The 17,747-nt window shown below is 42.0% G+C and overlaps 1 protein-coding gene across 5 annotated transcripts in view; it reads left to right on the top strand.

The window, feature by feature from the left end:
- SLC4A8 (solute carrier family 4 member 8) overlaps positions 1-17,747 on the top strand; it is a 74,730-nt gene that overhangs the window by 16,261 nt on the left and 40,722 nt on the right. For all 5 annotated transcript variants that reach the window (XM_025458848.3, XM_025458849.3, XM_025458851.3 and 2 more), the window contains exons 3-10: positions 6,598-6,744; positions 7,257-7,392; positions 8,952-9,112; positions 12,312-12,500; positions 13,410-13,501; positions 14,422-14,579; positions 15,697-15,784; positions 17,077-17,223. In XM_025458848.3, coding sequence (XP_025314633.1) covers positions 6,598-6,744; positions 7,257-7,392; positions 8,952-9,112; positions 12,312-12,500; positions 13,410-13,501; positions 14,422-14,579; positions 15,697-15,784; positions 17,077-17,223 — 1,118 coding nt within the window. The remainder of the gene's footprint in view (positions 1-6,597; positions 6,745-7,256; positions 7,393-8,951; positions 9,113-12,311; positions 12,501-13,409; positions 13,502-14,421; positions 14,580-15,696; positions 15,785-17,076; positions 17,224-17,747) is intronic.

Here is a 17,747-nt window from a genome sequence, read left to right as displayed (position 1 = left end):
CTGGCACATCACTATTCCTGAATAACTATTAGACTTAGGAATCTTAGACTGGGTTTGTTGCCTTCTAATAAGTTTTTAACAGAGGTTAAGAACCTTTTGATCCTATTTTTAAGTCATGAAAAAAAAGGCTTATATCTTCTCTGCATGTTAGATTCCCCCCTCCAGTTATTGACTTTGAGTCATCCTGTAGCCCAGGGGGGTGGAATAATTTTCAGTATGTGCTAATGAGTTCTCCGTGTGTGCTGGGTAAACAGTGTTTATGACATGCACTCTACGTTGGTAGGCCCAGTCTCCATCTGTAAGGTAGGTCACAGCTGTGATTTCTGTCCTGCTCCAGAAGATTCAGCCCCAGTTCACTAATGGTTGCTCTCTATATGCACATACATACTTATTTTTAAAAATATACACTAGCATTACATCTCTCCCATAAGTTTTACTGAATGAATACTTGTATTTACTCACAGATAGCTCCCAAAGCATAGGTTTGACAATGGCTGGAAAGAAAGAATGGGGAATTGGATGGGGATTTGACAGGTAGATGGAGGGGAAGAAGACTGAGTGGGAGAGCAGTTGAATGGCCAGCCAAGTGACCACAGGATTAGTTTAGTGAAGTCACCAGATTGCCAGAATCCAGTGAAATGGTCTAGATTTTATTGATGCCGTATTTGTTTCCGAGTGTCCATTTGTTTGTCATCATTTCTGCAGATTTCACTCAGAATACCCAAGTCCCTGTTTCAGAGTCTTCAGCTTGGAAACCGAGGCCTAATTTTCTGACAGCCACTTGGTCCTTCTTAGCTCTGACCCCTGCTGGGGCTTGTTTTCATTTCTGCCTGTCTCCAGCATTTCAAAAGGCAGGCACTGCCGTTGGTTTGGGAGAACTGATTGGACCAAAAAAAATTGTGGGGGAGAAAAAGAGTCTTCCTTCCCTAAGATTTATACTTGACCTTACTTCCTGCAGAGCCACCAAAGGCACCTGAAGGATGTCTTCCTCGTTATCCTCAGACTTGCCGAGTGGGAATTTTAGGCATCAAGCAAAACCATACATCATTGGCTCAACAAACATTTACTGGGGGCGCCTGGGTGGCTCAGCTGGTTAAGCATCTGCCTTCTGCTCAGGTCATGATCCTGGGGTCCTGGGATTGAGTTCTGTATTGGGCTAAGGGAGAACCTGGACTAGCTGTGAGAAGTCATTTGGTCCAACCTCCTTGTTTTACTTTAATAGTGACAGTGAACAAATGAACCAAGAGAGCTCTAATAACACAGATTCCAAAACCTAGTCACTACCCCTCAATTTCTATTTAGAATATACTTAAAATTACATAATATTAGCAATATACCAACAGCCCAGTGGAAGTATTTGGAATGTGCTTAAAAAGTATAGGTCCTAGCCTGGCCAATAACCCTCTGGGAGATTTGTTGGGAACAAGAAGCTCAGGGTTGGGACGGCTCTATTGGAGGAGTTAAAGTCACCCCTTGGTGAGGCTTTTCTTCACTTAAGTCTAAGCTCTACCTAGACATACTGGATTTTACAATGCCTAGGTCACTATTTTAGGGACTAGTTGAAGTGGTTCAGTGGGATCTAATTATGTTTTTTCACTGCCCATGGGTTCTTCATGATCTGCCCCTGCCTGTCTTTCTGACCTTTGCCTCCTCCTCTTCTTTCCTCTTTTACCTTGCTCTGGTCCTCCTGGCCATCCTTTTCCTTTGGAATTCGCACATGCCCACTGTAAGGCCGGTGCACTTGATCTTGCCTTGTCCTGGAATGCTCTTTTCATGGCCTCTCCTCATCATTCAGATATTGCCTCTAACCATCTTAGCTACAATCTCCCTTCTCCATCCTACCCTTTACCCCAGACACTTTACCATTTTTTAGAGAAAGAGAGACCATGCACAAGAGTGGGGCATGGGGGTACAGAGGGAGAGGGAGAAAGAAAGAGAAAATATTTTTTAAAAAAAGATTTTATTTATTTATTCATGAGAGATAGAAACAGAGACACAGGCAGAGGGAGAAACGGGCTCCTCTCAGGGAGCCCGATGTAGGACTTGATCCCCGGATCCTGGGATCACATCTTGAGCCAAAGGCAGACGCCCAACCACTGGAGGCACCCAGGCATTCCGAGAAAGAGAGAATCTTAAGCAGACTCCACACCCAGTGTGGAGCCTGATGCCGTGCTTGAGCTCATGACCCTGAGATCATGACCTGAGCTGAAATCAAGAGTTGAACTCTTAACCGACAGAGCCACCCAGGGGCCCCTACCATGTTTTTATTCATAATAATTATCAGTACTTGAAATAATATGTTATTGTTTTCACGATGTCTGTCTCCACTAACTAGAATATGTGTCTTGAGGATAGGGACCTTGTGCTGTTCGCTATTGCGTCCCCAGCCCTTGGGACAGGACCTGGCACAGTTAGGTGACTCCAGCCTGGGTTGGTCTCAGTGGTGTACTACAGGGAACTAATTAACATACTAGAGTGGAACATCATTAGTTAACAGATGGTATTTTATTAAGATGGTATTCAATTTAGTCATTTTCACACTTTATAGTTTTCATTGATAATGTCAGAGGTTTGGAATCTCACATCTTAGCAGATGACTTCTTCTGGCTCTGTATTTCTGTTTCGATAAAGTTGCAAGATGACTACATTATGTTCAGAGATCTGCCATTAGAAACGTCCTGAGATGTGCATGAGTTAATACAGGATGGGATGAGGATAGGAGGTGTGATTCCTCCAGATACTAAATGTTTTGGCCTCCTACCTCTCAACCTTCTAATAAATCTCTGATCAGCTTTCCCTCTAATTCTGTTCCTTTTTTTTTTTTCTTGAAGTAGAGTTAACATATAGTGTTATGTTAATACAATATAATGATTCAGCAGTTCTGTACAGTACTCAGTGCTCATCATGATAAGTGTACTCTTAATCTCCTTTATCTACTTCACCTATATCACCACCTCCCTTTTGTGAACCACTAGTTTGTTCTCTATTTAAGAGCACATGTATGTGTGTGTGTGTGTGTGTGTGTGTGGTTGGTTGGTTGGTTGGTTGGTCTCTTTCATCTTTGTTCATTTGTTCTGTTTCTTAAATTCCACATAGGAGTAAAACCATATGGTATTTATCTTTCTCTGTCTGATTTATTTCACTTAGGATTGTACCCTTTAGGTCTATCCGTGTTATTGCAAATGGCAAGATTTCATTCTTTTTTATGGCTGAGGAATATTCCATTGTTTGTGTGCAAATTGATGCAGCCACTGTGAAGAACAGTATGGATGTTCTCCCCAAAATTAAAAATAGAATTACCATATGATCCAGTAATTCCAGTACTGGGTACTTACCCAGAGAAAACGAAAACACTATTCAAAAAGATATATGCATTTTTTTGCATATTTGTTGCAACATTATTTATAATAGTAAAGATGTGGAAGCAACCCAAGTGTCCATCCATAGATGAATGGATAAATAATATGTGGTATATATAATCCTGTTTCTTTTTGTTTTTCTTTATCACTTGGGAGTTTGGAAGGCAGGAGAGGACAAAGAAAAGGAGAGAGAAATAGAGAAAGGAATGAAGGAATGTAGAGCAGCACTCCAAGGCATATGAATTAACTTCATGTGTAAGTAGTGGAGTCCAATTTGGGACCTTGAGAAGCTTGCAGATGATGAATAGTTGGAGGTATTAATTCTAGTTCAAGGTGTAAAATAAGTGCATAAGAGAATGCTAGCCAAGGGCTCTGGGGGTTTAGAGGTAGGTTGCACATCTGATTGGGGAGATCAGATATAATATCAAGAAGGAAGGTGTGTTTGCTGTGAATCTTGTGGGAGCGAGCCAAGTCCGTGTCTAGAGGGCACTGGCACATTTGTGGAATAGTGGGTTGATTCAGAGAGAGGAAAGAATGGGAGAGGATGGCGGGTGGAGCAGCCAAGGCTGTGGGGAGGAGACAGAGTTGCTGGGGTAGATGCAGAAGGTGTACGTCTCTAGATTTCCCCCTGCCCCCAGAATGTTTAAGTGCTGTGAGCCTGTGTGGGATTTCCACCTCCCAGTCTCGCTTGAACTGATTGCTCAGTTCTTCTAGAGGCCCTTCCGTTTATTTTCTTATTAAATGTACAATTTTTTCTAGTGAAGAAAAGACTAGAAAGGAGGTTGGGGTCTGAGCATCCTGGAGCATGAAGGGTCCTGACTGCACGGAAGTGAGCTGTGATCAGAGCAGTGCTTCAGGAGGATTCGTTTGTAGGATTGAATTGGTGTGGAAGGCAGGAAAGAGGCTCCTACTGTTGTCAAGGTGGGAGGAGAGAAATCCTTGACATCCTTAATCTGTAGGATATAGCACTAAGGAGCATGGGGAGAGGTGGAAATCTAACGTAACTCTGAGGTTTCAGGCCTGGGAAGTTGAGAGAATGGTGAAGCCATGAACAGAAACATGGAAGAAATGGGTATGAGCTTGATTTGAGATAGAGGATGATGGGTTTGCTTTGGGATATATTGAATCACTGTAGATAAAGATCTGGGGGTCATTTGTAGAAGAAAACTTTCAAATCATGAGAATAGATACCAATAAAATAAAAGAGAGAGAAGGGCCCAGGACTGAAATCCAGGGAACTTTCCTTTGGTGGATTGTGGAAGGGATGGAGAAGCATAGTCAGTCAAAGGAGTGCAGATGAACTAAGGAGGCATGGGTATGGGAGCTAAGGGACCCTGGGCCACCAATGGGAGGACGTAGTCAAAGAGTCAAGGGATTTGGATTCTGCCTGGTACGTGGTGGGCTCTCAGGAAAGGCTTTTGAGTGACCTGAGAGAGACATAAGATGATAGAGATTTGGTGATTAAGTGGTCCCTAATGAGAGCACTTTTAGTGGAGAGCGGCTGCATGCAGAGGGTAGGCAACAAGGAGATGGTGAGGAATAGAGAAGCTAGGTGGGTAGGTTGTTCTTGAAAGTGGTTTGACGGAGAAGGGAAACGGACAGGTATAAGCTTAGAGAGTAGCACTAGATTGAGAAAGTTTCTTTTTAAGAGAGACTTGGGGCACCTGGCTGGCTTAGTTGGTAGAACACGCAACTCTTGATCTCAGGGTCATGAGTTTGAGCCTCACGTTGGGCGTAGAGCTTACTAAAAAAAATAAAAAGGTAAGAGAGAGTTGTGATCAGGAGAAAACTGTGGAAGGGATGGATCAAAAGGAGAGACTGAGGATAGTTGATGGAATAGGACCCCAGAGGTGTGGGAGGCCATACTCGTTAGCCTGGCAAAGAGGAGAAGCTGGGGGAGGAAAGCAAGCCAGGCTGACTCTGCCTTAGTCTTCTAAGTAAAATATGAAGCCAGGTCACCTACTCTGAGGGAGGAAGTGTAGATCAGGGTTGTGGGTTTGAGGACAGCAACTGAAGACTGGAATACTTCTGTGGTGGCAGAAATGGGGAGTCAGCCTGAGATCTAGGGTGCTAGCAGCAGTAACTGGGCAGCAATGGGGAAGACTAAAGCTCAGTTGTTCGGGGTGGTAGCATTCTGGAAGCTACTGGTTCAGGGCTTCAGGCTGGCAGTAAGGCAAGGGAAGCCAGGTGGAAGTGAGAGAGAATCCTGGCAGTCATGAGCAGAAAAAAATAAGGCTTATAGAAGGAACAAATGAGTGGAAAAGGAGGAATTGAACAGGAACACTCTTGGATCACTTATTTCCCACATTCTTCTCTTTTTGTACAACACTTACTATCTCTCCCTGTAACCCCAGACTCATGCTTCTTATGATTTGTGACTAGTCTCTCACTACTATTCTAGATTGTGCATTCTACAGGGCAGAAAGAAGGGTAGTAGAAACTGGTCCTAGAAAGTAGTGGCTGCTACAAGTTATTCAAGACATTGGTTAAGCATTTTGTATACATCATCTTATGTGCTGCTCATGAAAACCCTCTGAGTTTAAATACTAAGCTTTTAGTATTATTTTTTAAAGACTGAGAGAGATTAGCTAACTTGCTTAAGGTCACATGGTTAGCGAATGATGAAGTCAAGTTTCAGACCCAGGCAGGTTGACTTGAGTATTTAGTCAGTTCTCCAAACTGCCTCCCTGCCATGACTTGCTACAGTTGACACAGTGAATGTATTGCTTTTTTTCAATTGCTCAAATTGTCATAACAGCAACTAGAATCCTTGTTGGCTTTTAGGGCTTGCAAATCAAGTTCACGCACATTATTTCCTTTGATTTTAACACTCCTGTGAGGTTTGCAGCCACGTGCAGGGTGAAGGAGGGCGTCAGCTCCAAGATCTCTATGTCTTTGGTCCTGAAGTCTTTGAAGTTTTGCCATTGCAGAGTTGTGACCCAGCCAGAGAACTATGATTTTTTTCTCTCTTAAATATGCTCACTTCCTTTTAGAAAGGCATTCTCTGGGGTGCCTGGCTAGCTCAGTTGGGAGAGTATAAGGCTCAATCTCGGGATCATGAGTTAGGCCCCACATTGGGTATAGAGATTACTAAAAATAAATAAATAAAGACTTAATAAAATAAAATAAAATAAAATAAAATAAAATAATAAAATAAAATAAAATAAAATAAAAAAAATAAAATAAAATAAAATAAAAATAAAGGCATTCTCTGCACAGACCTTCTGCTTTGTTCCAGGTCATAGAACTTTGTATGTGGGGGTTCGGATGCCACTGGGCCGGCAGAGCCATCGCCATCACCGAACCCATGGCCAAAAGCACCGTAGACGAGGGCGAGGCAAAGGAGCCAGCCAAGGAGAGGAAGGCCCAGAGGCCCTGGCCCATGGTAACATTCTCAGGAGGAAGGGCGGGGGTCCATGGCTGGGACCTTGTTGAGGCTGAGGGAACGTGTGATGGACATCAAGTAGGTGGTCTTGATTCTCTAGCCCTTTTGCAGAGTTTTTGGAGCTTGCTTCCCAGAAGAAGAAATGCCTCCAAGAATCAAATATCTTCCTGAAAAACTAATAGTTCAGGCCTCCCAAATCGATTACCATAGAGGTGAATGAAGTCATTTGCCAGAAAAGTAACCATTCTTTTTGATCAACTTAATCAGATTTTCAGTTGTGGATTTTCCTCAAGTGGTCTTAATTCATCATTTTTTCCTTCCATTAACTGCTTCCATAGAATAGTGTTTTGGTGGGGGGTGGGTAAGAATAACTAAATCTTTTTGATTTACATTTAGGATTGTTTTTTGTTCCTGAAGTTATAAGGCCTCCAGGTGTGCTAAGTATAGCAGAATGCTATTTCTGTTCTAAGTTGAGCCTAGGAGCAGACCTTTCTCTGTGGTTGATTTTCTAGATACACCATCTCAGCGTGTTCAGTTCATTCTTGGCACTGAGGAAGATGAAGAGCATGTGCCACATGAGCTGTTCACAGAGCTGGATGAGATCTGTATGAAAGAGGGAGAAGATGCTGAGTGGAAGGAGACAGCTAGGTAAGGCCCTAAAATATCCTGATTCACGATTTGCTTGGGTAGGCAAACGTATACCTTTTAGCAAGTGACAGGTCTGTTTGCCTTTTATTTTTTCGTGGGAGAAGTGATGGCTGACATAGGGACTGATGCTCCAGAATCTTCTATGGGAAGTCTTGATTTTGGCCTCTTTGTGATGTCTCTGGTGATACCTATACCAGTTGACCTTGAGCCTGGGATTGGTGACAGAAACACAGAACCTTTAGGGAGTCCTCTCATTTATTTAGGGCCCAGAATTGTTCATGGGCTATCTTGATATTATAGGTCTGATTTTTTTTAATTTTTTTAAATTATTTTTATTGGAGTTCAATTTGCCAACATATAGCGTAACACCCAGTGCTCATCCCGCCAAGTGCACCCTTCAGTGCCCATCACCCAGTCACACCAACCCCCCTGCCCACTTCCCCTTCCACTACCTATTGTTCATTTCCCAGAGTTAGGTGTCTCTCATGTCTTGTCACCCTCACTGATATTTTCACTCATTTTCTGTCCTTTCCCTTTATTCCCTTTCACTATTTTTTTTATTCCCCAATCTGATTTAGAAGATGCCTGATGGGCCACCTTGGTTTGGACCTACCCCAGCAAACATAGCATAGGTGAAGACTTTTCTGCAGGTGAATGATAGTGTTTTAATTCATTTGGATTTTGAGTCACTAGAAGTTTCATAATTTTTGAGACGTCTTATGGAGATAGCTCAACCTCATGGAGACCTGTGGGAATTTATAGCTGGCCTGACAGCAGGCTTCCTGGGGTAGCTGTAGAGTGAGCCTCTACAGCTCATGCTTTGCCTGAGGCTCAAACCCCAGAAGAGCCCTCAGATTCACCAGGGCCATGTCTAGGCTCCTCTCATAATTGATCAGTGAGCCCCATGAGTGATACAAAGTCAGCATGCCTGAGCTTCAGGGAAGAAGGCAAGGTGGGTAACTAGCAAAGTGTGGCTCCAGCTCTCACTGGAACAGCTCTTCCTGGATCCTTGCTATATCCTCCACGGGTGGAGAGGATTAAGCAAGCCAATCACCCTGATACCAAGTGAAAAGGCAATTAATTAGTCTTGTTATTCTGTCTTTGCCAACTTGTAAAGGTCACACAGAGGCTTTTTCAAAAAGAAAAATATTATCATTTTATTAATCTATCCAAACAATATAGATTAGATCTTTTTAATTGCACAAGTAATATATGCTCATTATATGAAATTAGAAAAGAAAGATAAGCAAAGGGAAGATGAAAATTATGTATAAATCTACTACCTCAAGGATAATGAGGAATATAGCATTTGGCACTTTATACATGTGTGTTTGCATTTTAAAAATTTCTTTAAATAGAAATGGGATCAAATTGTACTCAAGTTTGGGCTGTTTTATAACCTGCTTTTTTCACCTATCAATGTACCCTGAATATACAGATTAAATTATAATGTTTGATATAATTATTCAGGTATCTTCAGTGTGGCTTACATTAAAAATTCTCTTGTGAAAACTCCTCATTATCAGTCTTTGGCATCCAGTTGTTATTAATGCTTTCAGGTGGCTGAAATTTGAAGAAGATGTTGAGGATGGGGGTGAACGCTGGAGCAAGCCTTATGTGGCAACCCTTTCACTGCATAGTCTCTTTGAGCTAAGGAGCTGCCTTATTAATGGAACAGTCCTTCTGGATATGCGTGCAAATAGCATAGAAGAAATTTCAGGTAAGATTAGGTGAGGGAGAACAGAGGAGTGTCTGTGTAAATTAAAAAGAGTCATATGGAGAAAGGAATAAAGTAGCTGTGTGTCCTCAGGTCAGTCATTGAACCTTATCGACCTCAATGTCTTCAGCTGGAGGGATTTTTTTTTTTTAGATTTATTTATTTATTCATGAGAGACAGAGAGAGGCAGAGACATAGGCAGAGGGAGAAGCAGGCTCCCTGTGGGGAGCTCAATGCAGGACTCAATCCCAGAATCCCAGGATCATGACCTGAGCCAAAGGGTCAACCACTGAAGCACACAGGCACCCCTGGAGGGATAGGTTTTAAACTAAGAAACTACCATTTCACAGCCTTATTATGTGAAATAGAGTTTCACTCTTCCATTTGCCTGTTCATTTAGCACACATTTAGTCTGTATCTATTTATGCTTGATAATGTGCTAATAAGCACAGAGAATAAAGATAAGATGCAGTTCCTACCCTCAGGAAACTCACCTTCTAGTGGGGAAAATAGTCATGGGACAATTCAAATAAGTGCAACCACAGAGATATGTCTTGGTAGTACTTAGAGAAAGGGACAACTGGGAATTGTGCAGAGAAAAAGGTGTTAAAGGTTTTTAGACATGGTAGGTGTTATGGTTAGGCCTTTGATTCATTTTGAGTAAAATTTTATATACGATGTAGTGTAGGAGTCTAACTTCAGTCTTTTGTAATTGGATAGCAAGTTGTCCTAAGACCATCTTATTGAAGACTATTCCTTCTACCACTGAGTTGTACTGGTGCCCTTGTCAAAAATGAAATGACCATAAGGGAGCCTGGGTGACTCAGTCTGTTAAACATCTAACCGGCTCAGGTTATGATCTTGGGGTCCTGGGATCAAACCCAACATTGAGCTCTGTACTCAGCAGGGAGTCTGTCTCTCTCCCTGTCCCTCTGCCACTTCCTCCCCTGCTTGTGCTGTCTCTATCAAATAAATAAATAAAATCTTAAAAAAAAAAGATTTTTTAAAAAAAACTTTTATTTTTTGTTTATGATAGGCACACAGTGAGAGAGAGAGGCAGAGACATAGGCAGAGGGAGAAGCAGGCTCCATGCACTGGGAGCCCGACATGGGATTCGATCCCGGGTCCCCAGGATCGCGCCCTGGGCCAAAGGTAGGCGCCAAACCGCTGCGCCACCCAGGGATCCCCCCCCAAAAAAAGAATTGACCATAAAAAGATGGCACCTAGGGAAGACATGTAAGAAATTGAGTCAAAGTCCCCTGATGTCTTCAGTAGGATGTGCAGGGTGATATCTGATGGGGTTTTGTGATGTGGTTAAGTGTTGTTACTGCATTTTGGGAATGGCGTTTGAGAAGCATGTGGGTGCACGTGAGGATTTTTCCCTTAGGTTGGCTCTGTTTGGCTTGGCAGGTTAAATAAAGATTTCTTCACAAACTTTTCTTCAAGTATCCAAGTATTTCTGTCTCTTGTGGGATCACTTGGGAAAGCAGGGGAGGGGTCAGCTCTGATGAGATCCTGGGTCCCCTCTAAAGGCTCTAGGGTAAAGTTATTCCAGCTTCTGGTGGCTCTAGGTGTTCCTTCTCATGAATGCGTAACCCAATCTGCGTTTTCAGGTGGACTTTTCATTTGTGTTTCTCTTGTGAAGATATTTGTCAGTATCATCCAAGATGATCTTATCTTGAGATCCTTAACTTTATTACATATGCAAAGACCCTCTTAACAAATAAGATCAGTCGCAGGTTCTGGGGGGTTAGTATACATAGATGTATCTTTTGGAGGGGGCACCATTCAACCTATTACAAAGGCTAAGAGAAGAGAGAGTTTCAATCATCAGTGTTAGATGCTGCAGAAAGGTCAGGTAAATATCCATCAAGATTTAGCAACTGGAAAGTTATTGATGATTTTATCAAAAGCAGTTTCATTGAGGTAGCAAATTGCAGGGGACTAAGAAATTTTTCTTTTGAGAACTTTAAGTGATAAGAGAAAGAGGTAAATAAAGGGGGACCTGGGATGGACATTCTTTTTCTTCTTTTTAAATTTTCTTTTGAGATGTAGGATCCTGAAGCATATTTAAAATATGAGGGTAATGAACCAATCAATATGAAGGTTAAAGATAAAGAACCATGGATCTTCAGCTTGAATATTCAAAATAGATTTTACTTGTCGCTTCTAGTACTTGGGTAGTCATGGATGGAGTTGGGGTTGAGAATAGGTTAAAGATTTTGCGAGGCTTGGGGATATGTGTGTAGGATTGAAGTATAATTGCTATATAGTTCCTGATATATTCGTGTTAGTGATAAGGAAGGTCAACAGGATCAAGTATCACCTGTGAATCAGCACCTCATATTAATTTTGTATTAATTTTCCATAACAAGTTTTGAGAATGGTTGATAATATTAGCTCTACACTATAGATGGGGAAACTGAGGTATGGAAAGCCTATGTGACTTGCCCAAGATCACACAGAAAGTGGTATAAGTGGGATAGAATGAGGGCCTTTACACCTAGGACTCCTACTCAGTAGCAGGTATTGGGATATTTTTTTCCCCTTCTATTGCTCTGGGCTTGATAAATTAAAGGTTGGTGCTTGGTGGCAATCACTTGGGGTGCTTATTAACTTAATCATACATGTAGGTTCCACCTTCAAATTGTCATTTGGAGTGTTCTACAGTTACTGTTCCTCTTGACAAACAAAGCAATGTTGAAATCTCGGAGGAAGGGAATATAGAGGAACTTTGGCAGATAACAGAACAAAGTGGGTATTAATGTGGGCTTTTGAGTCAGACAGTCTAGAATTTGAACCCCAGCTCTGCAACTTATTAAATGTGAGATTTTGGGGAATTTTGTAATGTTTGGGCCTGTTTCCTGATCTGTACAGATTGTTACAATATCACCTACTTCTCAGAGTTTTTATTAGGATGAGACTGGATGATCTATGCAAAGTTCATAGTACAGTTCTGGCACATGGTAAGCGCTTGATAGTTTCTAATAATAATGATTTATTACATGAACCAAGTATAACTTGTCACAGTTGCTGTCATCAAATAACTCTTTTTGGACACTAAAGCATAAGCTTACCTCAGTGACCCTGGTAGGACTCCTTCCCCTTCTCCTTGCCTCTCATCCCTCACCCCACCAGATGCTGGCCTCTTTGGGTTCATTGACTGTCAGTTTGAGTGTTCCTGTTTGCACCTGCTTTCCAGACCTGATACTGGACCAGCAAGAACTGTTCAGTGACCTGAATGACAGCATGAGGGTTAAAGTACGAGAAGCCCTGCTCAAAAAGCATCACCATCAGAATGAAAAAAAGAGGAATAACCTCATTCCCATTGTTCGCTCCTTTGCTGAGGTTGGCAAGAAGCAGTCTGATCCACACTCAATGGATAAAAATGGTAAGATTATCACCATTAATAATCTTATTAATCAGGCATTTAGGAACTAGTTGGGGATGCTAAGTTACTAGAGGGTACAGGCTATACTTGTCTAATATGCTTCCGTACTCACTTCCACGAGCAAGTTGGAGGGCTGGGACTGATGAGCATCTATCTCTTGTGGCACTAGAGATGCATGCCTCAGATCTCCGGCAGATCTTAGATTAGAAACACAAAATGCACTAGTGTTGGTTCTTTTTTTTTTTTTTTTTTTTTTCTAGTGTTGGTTCTTAAGTCGACTCTTATGCTTCAGATTCAGGCTTCACTACTTGCAAAGTATGTGACCTTGGGCAACCTCCTAAATCTCTTTAAGTCTCACTCTCCCTTCTGTAAAATAAGGATAATAATAGCATCTACCCCATAAGTTTATTGTGAGGCTTCAATATGGTAATCCATGTAAATCCCTTAACCAGGTACGTGATGGATTACAAACACTCTGTGAATTTCAGTTGCTGATTGGTTTCCTGTTCTGTGGCCAGGGAGGGCCTAATCTATATGTCTCCCTGTCCCCACATTCACTGAATCACAATGTGCAGGGGATATGCCTGGGAATCTACATATTTGAAAAGCTTTCCAAAGGAGTCTCTGATGTGCGCTCCTGATTGAGAATTACTACCTTAATAGAGGAACTAAAGAGAATCACAAATATGTTCAGGAAGAAGGTACAGAAGGAGTGAGACTTCTGTCCTCCCTTTACCACTAACTGGTGGGTAAGGAGATACGTATGTGTGGGTCTTAGCTTCATAGTCATCTGAACCTCTTCTGTGTACGGGCCTCTCAGGAGACACGGCCATAGCCAACCAGTGATGGATGGGGTGTGGCAAAAGGATGAAAAGGGCAGAGACTCAGGCAATTGTTTTCTCCGAATAGGTCAAACTGTATCTCCTCAGTCTGTTCCTACTACAAGTCTTGAAGTAAAAAATGGAGTGAATTATGAACACAGTCCCGTGGATTTAAGCAAGGTGAGCAGAGACATAGGAACTTAGCTTATAGGCCTGAGCGCATCTGTAGTGGGACTGGGAGCCCAATTGCTAGAAGCTGGGTAAGCTTTGGTATTTCAGCAGCCTTTGTCTAAGCTCAGAACCCCTTCTGCAGGAAAGGAGGCCCCCGCTCAGGTCTCCTCCCTTTCACCCCAGTCTAGATGGGGCCAACTCCATTTGTTCCACCAGATGCAACGTGATGGAACTGGGAGTAGCCCCTGGTGATCCTCGCTGACACAGACCTCCTGATTTTTCCAGAATTTTTTGGGGTACTTGCTCTTCAGCAGCTCCTTCTTACCTCCAAGGGTTTTGCTGAAACAGTATTTTTGCTCTTATCTCCTAAAACTACTTGGTGGTCTGTGACTTGGGTATCCAAGGCCTTGTGCAGTGGCTGTGCCTCACTGTAGCTGCTGGTTTAAGCCTTGGTCTCCCCTTCTCCAGCCTTTCACTGCCTTGGCCTATCCTTGACACTATCTAAAACACAGATGGTGTCATGTCACTTCTCTGCTTGCAAGACTCCCTGTTTTATTTAGAAAAGCCGAAACCTCTGACAAACCATTCAAGTGTTTTAAAATGGAAAAAAATTTGACCTAGAGCTTCAAAAACCATCTTTGGGAGAGTTTGGTGTAATGGGATTCAAATCAGAACACCTGGATTTAAGTTCTCTCTCCCAAAAGCTCTATTGGGCAAGTCAACTTCACCTCTCTGGGTCTCAGCTGCTTCATTTTTTAAAATAAAAAATGAGGCTAGTAAAACCTGTTTTATCCACTCTATAGAGTCATTGTAAGGGTTAAATGAAATAGTATGAGAAAACATTTGTTAAATCATAAACATGACAGTTGAATGTAAGGTATGAGAGGGTGATTGATGTTTGAGGTCAGAGGGTTCTTTTGGACTTTCAGGTGGATCTTCATTTCATGAAAAAAATTCCCACTGGGGCAGAGGCCTCAAATGTCCTGGTTGGAGAGGTGGATAGTTTGGACCGCCCCATTGTTGCCTTTGTGAGGCTGTCTCCAGCTGTTCTTCTCTCTGGCCTCACAGAAGTGCCCATCCCAACAAGGTAAAGACAAGGACAGCAAAACGCAAGGCATTTTAGTCTAAATGTACAGATTTGTGGGAGCTCTGATGGAAGAAACCAGTGAATGCCAAAATTTAGGATTAATTGGGGAACGCTGTTTAAAATTCAGCTGTGATCTTACTGGGGTTATATTTGATTAATCTCCATGCAGAAGGATTCTAAGACTTTTAAGGCTATGACTATAGAGTACCTACAGCCCTGGGAATGGAGAACTGAAGAGCATCCAAGGGCATAGCACGGGCTAATCACTTGTTATGATGGGAAGCCTGAGTCTTACTCTCCCAGTTCTACAGAGCCGTGTCCCAGGGAAATGTCTCTGAGCAAAGGTATTGATGTCTCTTTCCCCGGTTCTGGCAGGATGTGTATGGTTTGCAAATATGTCCACATTTGTTCAAAAGGCTATTCATGCACTCTGGAGATGGTGACTCAGGTGATTCAGAGCCCCATTAATTACAGAGTATTCAGATGTCCAGAATACAATTTAGACTCCTCTATTGGACTTGATCATTTCTACTTCCTTATCCCTCCCCTCTCCCCATCATTTTCTTATTAGAGCAATGAATGAGATGCAGAAAGCTTTGAATTTGCACTACAATGGCATGTTTTGAAAAACACATTTTTTTCTATAGCAAGGAATTGTGTCTATGGAAACCCTAAGAATTATAACCACATTATTAAATGGAGTCATACAAAAAGCTTCCAGTGCTCATAGTGGAGTTCTTAGGTCAAGGCAACTTCTTTTGCTCCATCATTAGCCTGTCTCCTTTTATTGAGGTCTTTTTTTTTTTTTAAGATTTTATTTATTTATTCATGAGAGACGCACAGAGAAAGAGGCAGAGACACAGACAGAGGGAGAAGCAGGCTCCATGCAGGGAGCCTGATGTAGGACTCGATCCCGGGATTCCAGGATCATGCCCTGAGCCGAAGGCAGGCGCTCCACTGCTGAGCCACCCAGGCGTCCCTCCTCTTATTGAAGTTACAACAGTGATTTCTGTTTGATGGGAAAGAGAAATGTTTTGTTATTTGGAGAGAAATAAGATGCTACTTCTTTATGTTTACTTACATAATTTATAATTTCATTCTCTATATGTGTTGCCAGATTTTTGTTTATCCTATTGGGTCCAGTGGGGAAAGGTCAACAATATCATGAGATTGGCAGATCCATGGCTACCATCATGACAGATGAGGTATGTGTCACTTTGGCTTTTCATTCATGCTGCAGATATTTATTGAGTATTTACTCTGTTTATTTACCCTGTGTTATTTGTTGGAGATAAAATAATTACCATTCTGAATAATTATCTTTTGGGAAGCAGTTCGGGTCACTTCTCCGAATGCCTTTTGTTGGGAGGACCAAACCTTCTGGGGGTATTTCTTCCTATGTCATCTCTCCCTTTTGGAGTAATCAAGGATGCAGAGGAATCCTTTTCTGGGAAAATTATTATTGCCAATTGGGATACCTAGAGAGAAAGATACTAAGGCTGATGACTTTCTAGAGAGGATGGTTAATTACATGCATAAAAGCTATTTACATAAATAAACTTCACTCTTATTCCATGTAAACAGGACCAGTTTGTGTAAGAGTTAGTAGTAGGAGCTTGGACCCTGTAATGTGAGTGTCCCAAGGCAACCGGAGATTTTGGCTACGATGGTGCTAAATCCCCACTACATACCCTCGTGAGGCCTGCACTGCTCATGTAAACTGTAATGTAGAGTTTTTAAGGCATGTGTTGTAGTAGGTACAGGAAGATGGGGGTTGTGTTTTATCATCTCTTTTTGACTGGGAAGCTTATTTTAGAGGATGACCTTTGTTGGTTTTTCCAACCATTGTGATCAGGAAATTTTCCCACGCATTTTGCTTTTTGTTCCATGACAATGACACAATGTTAGAATCTTAGCTCTTCTTTTTTAAAATTTAAAAATTTTTAACTTTATTAATTTATTTATTCATGAGAGACACAGAGAGAGGCAGAGGGAAAAGCAGACTCCTCTTGGAGAGCCCGATGAAGGACTCAAAGGCAGATGCTTAACCACTGAGCTACCTAGATATCCCGAGTCTTAGCTCTTCTTATTCTCACATACATATATCTAGTTCTTTTTTTTTTTTAAGATTTTATTTATTTATTCATGAGAGACACAGAGAGAGAGAGGCAGAGACACAGGCAGAGGGAGAAGCAGGCTCCATGCAGGGAGCCCGATGTGGGATTCGATCCCGGGACTTCAGGATCACACCCTGGGCCGAAGGCAGGCACTAAACCGCTGAGCCACCCAGGGATCCCCATATATCTAGTTCTTTTTGTCCCATCTCATCTTCAGGTTCATTTTTAAATTCTTTTATCTTTGCATTTTTAAAAAAATTTTAAAATTTTCAGATCCCCATGACAGAGATAAAAATCATGAGGTTTATCTGTCCTTCACCGTATTCTTTGGTGATTGTCTTAAGTGAAATTATTTTCTGAGGGTTTTTTCTTCTCTGTAGATTTTTCATGATGTGGCATATAAGGCAAAAGAGCGAGATGATCTTCTGGCGGGGATTGATGAGTTCCTAGATCAGGTCACAGTGCTCCCTCCAGGGGAGTGGGACCCCTCCATTAGAATCGAGCCACCCAAAAACGTCCCTTCCCAGGTAATGTATACACATTAGCCAATGGTAGCATAGTGCTGCTTCTTGAGTACCCATCATGGACAAAGCAAAGACCATGTGGGTATATGCTAAATAAATCAAGACACGGCCCAGTTTGGGGCACCTAGAAAAACAGAACAGTTATAAAAAATAACTATACCATTACATATCAGCTCAGGTCTGATGCAACCAATCAGGATTACTCTGGGATAAATTTAAAGTGGTTTTTGAAGATTTGATGTGGAATGGCAGAGAGGGGAGGGAAGGACATTTCTTGGGAGTATATTGCGAATGAAGCCGTGCAATGAAAACAGCAAGTTGCAGAGAGAGAGAGAGCAAGTAGAGTCCCCCATACTTTTGGACAGGCTAAAGGTGGGAAAGGAGCTTTTGTATACCAGCCACCAGGCCTGGTGCTTTATAAGCACTAACTCAGCCTTGCCAGCAACATCCCCAAGTTGGTATTTTTACCCTTAATTTCACAAATAAATAAAACTATCTTCAAAGTTTTAAGGTCAAGTAAGATTACA

The sequence above is a fragment of the Canis lupus genome, chromosome 27, assembly GCF_003254725.2.
Source record: "Canis lupus dingo isolate Sandy chromosome 27, ASM325472v2, whole genome shotgun sequence".
Classification (NCBI taxonomy): Eukaryota; Metazoa; Chordata; class Mammalia; order Carnivora; family Canidae; genus Canis; species Canis lupus.
This window is presented reverse-complemented; position numbering and strand designations above follow the sequence as displayed.